The 10,481-nt window shown below is 33.0% G+C and overlaps 2 protein-coding genes across 4 annotated transcripts; one reads left to right on the top strand and one right to left on the bottom strand.

Moving 5' to 3' along the window:
* Positions 1 to 882: 882 nt before the first annotated feature.
* Bma-acin-1 (SAP domain containing protein) lies at positions 883 to 6,117 on the top strand (the record flags this gene model as incomplete). Of its 3 annotated transcripts, XM_043079826.1 has the most annotated exons (16): positions 883 to 1,020; positions 1,464 to 1,541; positions 1,626 to 1,704; positions 1,843 to 1,991; positions 2,148 to 2,509; positions 2,666 to 2,753; positions 3,067 to 3,082; positions 3,341 to 3,594; positions 3,687 to 3,759; positions 4,264 to 4,382; positions 4,631 to 4,759; positions 4,834 to 4,941; positions 5,027 to 5,272; positions 5,426 to 5,516; positions 5,597 to 5,688; positions 5,863 to 6,117. In XM_043079826.1, 16 exons carry the CDS (start codon positions 883 to 885, stop codon positions 6,115 to 6,117), a joined length of 2,277 nt encoding a protein of 758 aa, XP_042935760.1. The 3 variants fall into 3 exon arrangements, with proteins under 3 accessions (XP_042935760.1, XP_042935761.1, XP_001895354.2); XM_043079827.1 differs by lacking the exons at positions 5,027 to 5,272; positions 5,426 to 5,516 and having other exon boundaries at positions 3,067 to 3,142; positions 4,834 to 4,935; positions 5,605 to 5,688; XM_001895319.2 differs by lacking the exons at positions 883 to 1,020; positions 1,464 to 1,541; positions 1,626 to 1,704; ... (2 more) ...; positions 2,666 to 2,753; positions 3,067 to 3,082 and having other exon boundaries at positions 3,463 to 3,594.
* A 2,014-nt stretch (positions 6,118 to 8,131) lies between these two features.
* On the bottom strand, positions 8,132 to 9,757 carry Bma-strl-1.3 (Uncharacterized protein; the record flags this gene model as incomplete). Its single annotated transcript, XM_001895318.1, has 5 exons — positions 8,132 to 8,336; positions 8,465 to 8,604; positions 8,926 to 9,060; positions 9,235 to 9,399; positions 9,698 to 9,757. The coding sequence occupies 5 exons, from the start codon at positions 9,755 to 9,757 to the stop codon at positions 8,132 to 8,134; spliced, it is 705 nt and encodes a 234-aa protein (XP_001895353.1).
* Positions 9,758 to 10,481: the final 724 nt, after the last annotated feature.

Raw genomic sequence — 10,481 nt, forward strand, 5'->3', positions numbered from 1 at the left:
ATTAATAAATGAATGACAAGCAAGAAACTAGAATTAGCATAAGGAATTTTTTAGATTGCCAAATAGGATAGTTGAGTAAATTAGACAAGAGATAAGATAGTGAAAAAGATATGAACTTTGTATGATCTCTATTATCAAATGTTCTACACATGATGATGAAAGTATTGGAATCTTAACTAAAAGTAATAGAAAGTGGAAAGTATAGAAGATGAAATTTAAGTCTATCAAATTTAAGACTATCAGTCAGAAAGATTCATGAGAAGAGTGAATGATCTTAACTTCAAGCTAACTAGCAAAACTAGTTCATTAATTATTAGCATATGCATATCGTATTACTTCCAAATAGCGATGAGGAGCAAAGTATCGGTCATTTTTTAAGTTCCTAAATTGTAGATGTTATGCTTCTAGATTTCCAATGGTTTTAAGTTCCTAAATTATAGATATTATGCTTTTAGATTTCCAGTGGTTATTCACAACTACTATTCCTGAATACCAATGATATCAAGAAGACTACAGTTTTCATTGTGCTCCAGTGACAGTCGACCAGACCATGGCATGATGTTCTAAAGAGACCATTGCTCTGTGAATGTTTGCGCACCCGTCTGTCTGCCTGTCTGCGTCTGTATATATCTGTGTCCTTATTTGTCTGCACTCATATATATCTGCGTCTCTGTATGTCTGCATCCATGCATGTGTATGTATGCCGCATATAAACTGATTCGTACCCAATGCGCTTCGGTCGATGAGTGCTTAATGGGGTGGTTCATTTCTCCCGTGTAGTCGCGGTGTTTTTCTCAGATTTTTTGGTAATTGTTAGTGAGGGATGAGTAATGCAAGAATATGCAAAGTAATATCATATCTTTAACAGTTATAGTATTACAAATGTGTGATGAAAGTGAACCATCTATTGGGGGTCGTCCCATCTCGGAGATGAAAGTGGTGGAGTTAAAAGAGGAGTTAGGAAAGCGGGGATTATCAAAAATTGGCAACAAAAATGTCCTTCATGAACGGCTGAAAGAGGTTAGCACTTTTTTTCTTCTAAATAATATATGAACCAACTACTCTTGTATATGTGTCGGTGAGCATTGGATATCATTCTGTAGTGTTGATCTGATATGGCTTGGGGATGACTAAGCATTCTGCGTTTTGAATATGGTTATATTTTGAAAGCAAGCTTAATTATTGTTAATTAACTAGTAAAGAAACAGTAATTGTATTAAAATAATACAGCGATAATATACAGTTAATATAGCGCCACTAATATAGCGATAATCCACAGTGAAATGCTCATTCTTGTTAGCTATGCAGTTTAATAGATCCTTTGTTTGCCGATTTGTTGTCATTATGAAGCAGCTTAACCGTAAAGTTCCATAAACATTCCTTATATTCGAGTTCATGTTGGTATTTTTTTTTTCGATTTTATGCATTTGTTATTTATGCTTATAACTTGCCAGGAATTTCAGTATTTGGTGACGGAGGTAAGTGCGAAGTGTGAAAACGAGGTACAGTCAACAGCTATAGAAAGTCCACAAAGAGATATGGTAAGTAAATTTCGACTCATGGTAGAATATTTTGAAAGGTTGATTCGAATTATTTGCTTCAACTGTTAATAACGAGCATTACAGACTTCACCGCCGAACCCACTGGTTGCGGAATATTTAGCTAAACAGCAGACCGCTTTACGTGAAGCACGCAAAGATGCAGGTTTGCATTTTATTGATTGAGTGGAGGATGCTTTCATACTTTATTCTAAAATTTATTATGCCACGTCAAAAAGAATAAGATATTAGAAAAAATATTGAAAGAACGAGTAAGTAATCAAGTTGATGACATAATTTGTAGAAGCAGTGCGGAGAGCTTCGTCAGGAGATGATGCATCGCCAATACGTGAGAAGTCAATTTCTGGTATACGTCGCTCTCGACGTGGACGTAGTACAGCTACTGTTGTTGAGAAACCTGCAGAATCTGTGGTAACCAGCGAAACTGAACAGGTTATAACTTACGACAGTAACATGCATGCTTTAATTTAATTACTGGTGTCCGGAAGTGAAAATGGAATAAAGCAATTAGTCAGAGGAACTTCTATAAAGTGACGAGACTGACATTAATTTTAAATTAAACTTTCCATATCATAATTGCTGTTAAAGGACCCGATGGAAGCGGACAGTTTCCAGGAGAGTATGGAAATGCAGTCTAAAAGGCATAACCTAGAGGAAACTGAGAATGATATCAGTACTCCACTTGAAGTTTTAAAAAAGGAAACAAACGTCAATGTCGATCTTATGTCGACAGCTATGGAGATAAAGACAACGGAAGAAAGCGAACGGACTGAAACAGAATATGATGAAACGAGACTGATCAGCGATCATTCGGTTGATTTGGAAGAGAAATGGCCAGTCAGTGCTAATGTTGTTAGTGAAGGACACGAAGTACAAGAGAAACATGAAGACAAAGATGAAGAAGAGGATGCGGTTTCAGATGTGGCTAGCAGTGATACTGGCACATCAAAGTATTTTTGATATTATTTCTTGGGTATTCGGGTTAAGAGATTTTTGATATTCGAGATTTTATAAGAAGACCAGATGTGAGATGGACGCATTTTTAGCTTTTTAGAATTATTTTGGTCATTTATAGAAGTGTTGGTATTAATTTACAATTTTTTTAGCCAGAGTCAAAGTGAAGCAGCAGATGAATCAAGTGCATCTTGGGAGCAAATGCCCGTAGATCTGGAAGAATTGTCGAACCAAGGAGTGGTGAGCTAAAAAGTTTTAGAAAAAAATTTAAGCTAAAAAAAGATTTAGGATGAGAATACGAGGTAATCTCATTCGAATAGTACAGCCACACACTGAATTAAAACACCTTTCAAATTACCTTTATCAAATTATCTTTAATATTCATCATGATATATCTAGCACTCCAACTTTATGACCCTAATTAAACATAGTTGAAATGCACAAAAATTAAGCTCATCTGTTCCGAGATAGCATGAATGGTATGCAGGAAATGAAATTTCATTGTCTTATTTACCGATTTATCCCTTTAGCATTTGTAGTTGTATGTTTATAGGTAGAGGCGGTTGACAGTGGATCAGTGGAAAAGATTGTAGAACATTCAAAGGAGGCTACAACCATACAGAATAATGGCAATTTTTTCTCTATTTTCGAATTAGTCTAAAAATATTCATGCACTATTTTCTTTCTTTTTTTTTTTTTTATAAAAAGTGTATGGTTGTATCATTGATAAGAAGGCATACTGTAGTTCATCACCAGTTTGCAGTCATTCTCTCATTATCACTTGGTTATTGTTTACAGTTGATTTACCTCAATACACATCATTTCAGCAAAAGCAGAGAAAAAACGTCGTTGGAAACCATCTGAAACAGCATCCTCTACAAACAATGTCATCACGATTTCAGTCGTAAAACATAAGGAAGAAGAAATCGAAATAGATGAACAAGAAGATATGCCCGACACTCATACTTCCGCTATATCTGATTTCAAAGAAGAGCTGTCTGATACAAAAGATAGAATGGAAGAGCTGGATTACGAAGAACCTGTGCAAAGTTCAGTTGCCGAAGTAGCTGAGGAAGTTAAAGTAATTAATAATTTTTATTTAAATAATATGCATTTGCAATTTATATTAAGAAGTTGTTGGTGTCAAATGTATCTGACAACAACATATTGCAGGCTGCTGAGGAAATATCTGAAAGACGCAAAGAGAGAATATTTGAAAGAGTTGATAGGCATGCGAAACGCTCAGGTTTGTATATTAGAACTTTCAGCTGGTATAGAATAGTCCAGGTGACTTGTGCGAAGTGATTATGATGATTGGTGAAGTTGAACATAGTAAGCATGTTAGTCGAGAGAGTCAAACAGTAAAAACTTTTTAAGAAATCTGATTCATAAAATGCGGGAACAAAAGATTTATGACCAGCAAATCATCATCGATTCAGCTAGAATAAATGCGGCAATGTGATTATCAGCTTAAGATGTTCTTGCATAGCTGTGTTAGATATTAGGTCGCTGCATTATTGGGTATTGGATCAAGCTTGTTCATTTGTTCTCATCTTGCTGACAATTAGCTTTCCGTTTTGCGTGGTCCTTTTTAATGTGGTTAATTATAAATTTTTTGCTTCATTTCAAGTTAGGGTTACGACTAATTTGCCTTTTTTATCCATGTTCGTCATTTCTTTAGACATAACTGAATTGGAAATTAAGATTAATCTTTTTATAATTGACTTCCAGAAATGCTTTATTTTTCCAGGGCCATCATCTGTATCCAAGCGTTCACCTTCTTCGGAGAAACAACTAGAAAGTCATACAACAGTGGATGGTTTTGTACGTGAACGAAGAGTATCACCAGCGCGATATCCAGTTAATCAGGTGAATCTCTTAAAGTTCCTAAACCTGTAGAGCTTAACCGAAATAATACGCTGTATTTCTGAATTTGCAATTATTAGAGATTTTCGCATTATAAATTCTTTGTATTTTGTTTCTCATTTAGAATATTTTTATAACATGATCTTTTATTATGAATCATACAACGAGAATGTGTTTCTTGCAAAAAATTTACATGGTTTTAAATAAAAAATTAAAAAAAAATGAATCACAATTTTTGTGCACTGCTTTAGGTGATTATGATAAGACAGCTTACTCGTCCTTACACAGTTAAACAGCTACAGCAGCTACTTTCAACTTTCGGTACGGTAGTTGAAGGAGGTTTCTGGATCGATAATATTAAATCCACATGCATTGCAAAAGTAATTTTTCTAATGATAAAAATATAAAATTTTCTTACTCGTAGTTGTTATTATTGTAATTGTTTTGTTTCCAGTACTCAACTGTGGAAGAAGCTGTTGTGGCCCGAGGACGCCTACATAATGTTGTATGGCCACCTTGCAGTCCAAAAACTTTAAAAATAGATTATTCAGATGATGCAAATGTAAGAATTATTCATTTTTAATCTTCGGAATTATTGGTTATATGGGTTTCCTGCAGTCTTGATGTTAAAGGCCTTTTTATTTTAGCTTACTAAACATCTTCTTGCCGATCATTCACAAAGTGAAGAAACAACAAAAGGAAACACAGAAACAGCAAAGTCACCTTCAGGAAACTCAGCTCCGACTCTTCGTGTATCATTGTCTGTTGACGAAAAGCGTAGACATGTGCTACCAACCAATCAGGATGAGTTATCGAAGGATTTGGATAAAAAAGAACGAGAAGGTCGTGGACACTCACATCGAGGACGGAAACGATCAGCGTCACCAATAGGAGTACTAATCTTTAAGTCCATATATTTTAAGAAAAATTTTATCATGTCAAATATCTTGTTTCTATTAGATCATTTTTGTATCTTTTAATTATACCCGACAAGTTGATATCCCCTGCAGTATGATTTTTTTTCTCTTAAAAATTGTAATTCACAGCATTCGGAAGCTAAACGGCCGCGTGAACAAAGATCGCCATGGAGGAATGAACGTCGACGTGTTACTGCTTCACCTGAACCAAAACCGAAAGGTTAGTTTTGTGCAAGTTTTACTATTTCGGTATAAATGCTTAAATTAATAGAAATAGAAGAACTTTTCCTTCATTTGCAGAGCCGGAGAAGCGTGTTAAAACGGCGGACGAATTATTTTTGAAGACAAAAACTCAGCCGGCTGTCTATTATCTACCGCTCAGTGAAGAACAGGTTCATTTTAAAGTTGCTTGAAAAAAAGATAATTCTTTAATTCTTTCAGTGCTCACATATTGGTCGATATATATTTTACTGCATCATCCCTTACACAGTTCTGGTGTTCTCATTAGGTTATCAGTGATGAATATTATTTGACATTCATGTAGTTGTTGTTTTTCATTAGTTTAGATTACTGAACGGATCAAACGGAAAGCTGCAGAAGCAGAATTGGCCAAGAAAGTTGCCCAAAATGGGACTATGAAGAGGAAGGAGAAAGATGAGCCATCGAAAGAAAAAACTAATGCGAGCAAACGTGTCAGTGCTAGATCTCCACCGTCACGTCGACGCTCACGCACCCCACCATCCCGTCGGCGATCACATACTCCTGGGGGGCAACGTGATCGGCGACATTCCAGATCCCGATCACCACGCCGCCGTCGTTAGGTCGTCGCGCCCCGTAAGGTGACAAATGATGCAGCCAGTATTTTAAACTTTCTAATCTTTTTTACTTTACCCTTTGGTTCACTTTATAAGGTATTTTCGTATTTTGAAGCTCTTTTGGTTTTCATTTGTCTAAACCTCCCATCATTTTTATGTTCGGAAAATTCGGCCCTTAACTGCGCAAAATTTCAGTAGTTCCGCTGCTCATCTCGTCTACCTTCCTTTCCTTGCACTACCGTATTCTCCTCTCCCCCACTCTTAACACGTCTTCTGGTATCTTATGTATCTTTTACTTATTTAGCTCCTTTTTAAGGTACAGAATTCCCTCTACCTTTTATTTTTGTTGAAATTGCTCGTCAGGCCTTCAGAATTCGCTGCAGTTAATGTTTGCGGAGCAAGTACAGGACTGATGAGCAGAAATGGAAGTGATGTCGTGAACAAACTGTGAGACGCGGTCTCATCGCAACTTCCTCTGAATTCACTATCGAATACGCAGGAAAAAACGATTTCAGCTGATTCAACAGCAAAAACCACGTCGTCACAAGGTCTCAGCCTTGTAGATATAGCAATATCAAAGGGCAAAGATGTTAAAGCATATTTGCATTAAAGCTGACATAGCTGTGGTTTATTGGGCACAAAATATTACGTATGGATGTTGCTCATTCGGTTGCACGCTACACGTGTGATTCATCTACGACTCACGTATCGTTGTTGAGCAAGTGTATGGTTCTCTCAGTTTGTTTCTAATAAAATCGTTTTCATACTGTTCCTGTTTTACCTTATACAATCTTGTGTTTTGTTTCGTAGCATTCCTTCCTGATAATTCTTTCCAAATGAAACCGAACATTCCTACACTTATAGTAATGCAACCCGATTTAATCTTAAAAAGGTATCATTAAAGTCCGTTTGCACATTTCACTTAGATTATATCTGTTTTTGGAACAATGGTATATCTAAAAAAACGGTAGTTTTAGCTTTGGAAGTTATTTTTATCTTCCTTGATAGTATCAAATACCAAGCAAAATGAATCCTCAAATATTAAATTAACTTTGACACATTCCTGTTGAACCACTTAACATCAAGCACTTCCGAACTACCTAGCTTCATGTGGTTATGGTTGGAAGTTAGGTGTTAGTGAAGTACATTCAGCAAATTTGTTGTTTATGCAGAATGATAATAATTTGATATCTGATACCTTTGTGGAAGTCATCGAAATGATATATCGATGATCTTCCAAATCCGCCTTTCATTTCATTGGTAAAAAGCTCAAACTGAATGTCCTGTACTGGTGTTGAAATTAAATGTCTTGTTGACTTGGTGTCACATAGAGTGTCAACCGTTGATCAGCATGTCATTGCCTCAAATGTGAAATGCAGTTTATATTCCTAGAAGTCGTCAAGGTGAGGACAACTTCATCAGATGACTATTAGAGGATTTTATGAGAATGGATACTTCTGTCCCTGTGTGTTTGTCTTTACCTTTTTTTATTTTCTATCATATTTTTTTTTTTTTTTTCAATATCTGCTTACCTTGCTTATTTGATAATTTGCAAGTGCTTACTTATTTATTTGTTTAATTGAGAAATTCTAAATTAAAAAGAACGAATAGGAATTATTTCAGTAATTTTTTTTTTCGGATTCTCAGTTTTCAAAATTTTAGTAAGTAAAAGGAAATTTCGCTTCTAGAACTTAACTGTATTAATTGATTACAATTTGATCTATTGATAACATATAAGGAAGATAAATAGAAGAAATGGAAAAGTCATAAACATTTACTTACTAAATGTGAATGATTGAGAAACGAAAAAATAATCTGTGTTATTTCAGACTTTTTAAAGCTTTTTTTCTCGATAACATTCAACTTTTGATAGAGAAAGTTGTAAATTTTTCATCGATAAAAAAAAAAATTCCACAAAAATAGTCGATAAAAAGTGTAAATTCCGGAAAGATTTTCGTAATTTTCTGGAATAAAATAATTATCATTATAAATGAACTGAAAAACGAATCAAATTTGTTTATCAAATTTCACTTTTTTTCAATTTTTCAATCGCTTCACGTGCATGCTCAGCATCCTGAAGAATTAATTTTGATAGCACTGATTCCACTACCGGTTTTGTTAAATCCGGACCATTAAAATCCAAGCAAATAATATAATCAACGATAGTTTTTTGAGAATCTTTTGGATGAATTCGAAAACGACCACTTCCAAGCAATAAATTACCTCTAAAATGTGATAAAATTTTCAAATTCAATGCATAGAATGAAATATAACTAATTCGTAATGAAATTTGCTATCAAATTTTGAATTATCATTTATCACATTATCATTATCACTTTAATCATTCACTTACCTAGTTTTCTTCTTATACCGTTCTACTTCATCAGTATCATAACTTGTTGCTGCTTCAATAATATCATCATCAATACGTCGATAGATACGTGTTGTCACAAAATCTCGTCCTTTTATCAAACCGGAATCCTTCATTGCATACTAGAAAAAATTCTTATCCTTATCAATTATTTTTGTACAAATAAATTAAACAATATATCATTAAGGAAAGTATACCGGAAAAAAAATTCCAGAAAAACTTTGTACTAACTTAGTCAGCAATCATTGATATTATTATCTATTAGTGATGTAATAATTTCTATCAAATGACATTTTTCATTTTTTTTTTTTGTTTATTTAAAAAAGTTCACGTTTCACGTGACAACAAGATAAATAGTATAGAGTATATATTTTGGAATATTTCTCTCCCTAATGTACTGGTATTACTTAGTCATCAGTAAAAAAAAAAATTTAAAAGATTACGTGAATAATTTCGACGTGAGGCGTAAGTATAGCAACTTTTTTAGCCATTGATGTATTTTTATTCCTATATGCTACTTCTTCAAAATTATCCCAATGCTCGAAGAAAAGTTGCTCACGTGGCATATCCAAAATAGTCTTAAAAATTTCCTATTTTGGATTACAACAATTATATAACATACATAAAATCTAGTATATCTCATTTTATCAATTCTATTCATAAGCAAATGATAGAATAAAAATTTTACCTATAAAAATGTATACAGGTAAAAAATAAAAATAAGAAAAAAAAAAAAGAAAAGGTAAACAAACCCTAAGTGTGAAAATTTTTCCAATTGCAAATCTTTTTGAATATATTTTATCGATTTCATTATTACCCTTTAATTTCCATCCTTCCATTGTTTCAAATTCAGGCGTATTTATAACATTTAACGTTTCACTCATTGCATTTGCTGCATCAGTTAGCGCTTTTTCATACTGTAAACTTTTTGCGCCACATCATATTAAGCAATAATTTTGCTACAAATGATTAAATTCATATAGCATTTTGCTCAAAATTATTTTCTCAAAATTAGTCAATATGTAAAAGTAAAGAAATTACGTGTAGGTTTGATGTGCCATAACTTCAGTCGTAACTCACGTACGTTTATCATCAGAAATTAGAACTTAGCTTATAATAATAGGTCCAACGTAACGTATTAAAACATATGAAAGTAAAATGAATTATATGAACACAACGATATGACATTCCGTAAATGTATACACAAACAGATACCTTTTTATGTTCCGGTTTAAGAGTATCGGTAACACCGGCAACTGTAACTGAAGCAGTCATTGTTATCCTTTTTTCTTTAATAAGCAAAAATAGTAATCAATAATAATGATAATAATAATGATAACAATAATAATAAGAATAACATAGCTATTATAATAATATAATAATAGTAATAATAATAATAATAAAAGAAAACTTTAATAGATCATTTAAGAGAATAACAACAATAATTAATTAATCTATCATTGATATGATCGTTTAACTGAAAATTCAGAAATTTTGATACAATCATTCTAATTTGGTAGTTACTGTAAAATTATATTAATTTAGTTTTAAAGATTTTTTGAAATAGTTTTATGTATGACTTCGACTGATTAACAAATTGTCAAGAAATCTCAGGATATCTGGAGAAAAAATCCCAAATATTATTATACCACAAACTGATCTTTCTTTCTTTTTCCCTCTCTCCCTCTCTCTCTCTCTCTCCTTATAAATGCAATGGAACATTATGGTGACAATGTGACAATGTCGCTGTATCTGAGTGAAAAGTATCACTTTGAATACAACAAAATAAGAGCAATGACATCTTTTTTTCCTTTCTTTTTTTTTTTTTTTTTTTGTTCTTTTTGTTTAACTTTTCCAGAAAAAAAAAAAAAAAAAAAAAGTATAAATGGTAATTTATAAAATTGTAACAAAAATTAATCGATCAAATTAATAGAAATTAACAAAATAAAAAGACGAAATAATTGTTTTTATTTATTTATTTTTTAAATTTATTATTGTA

Source organism: Brugia malayi, assembly GCF_000002995.4.
Source record: "Brugia malayi strain FR3 genome assembly, contig: Bm_v4_Chr3_scaffold_001, whole genome shotgun sequence".
NCBI classification, from domain to species: domain Eukaryota; kingdom Metazoa; phylum Nematoda; class Chromadorea; order Rhabditida; family Onchocercidae; genus Brugia; species Brugia malayi.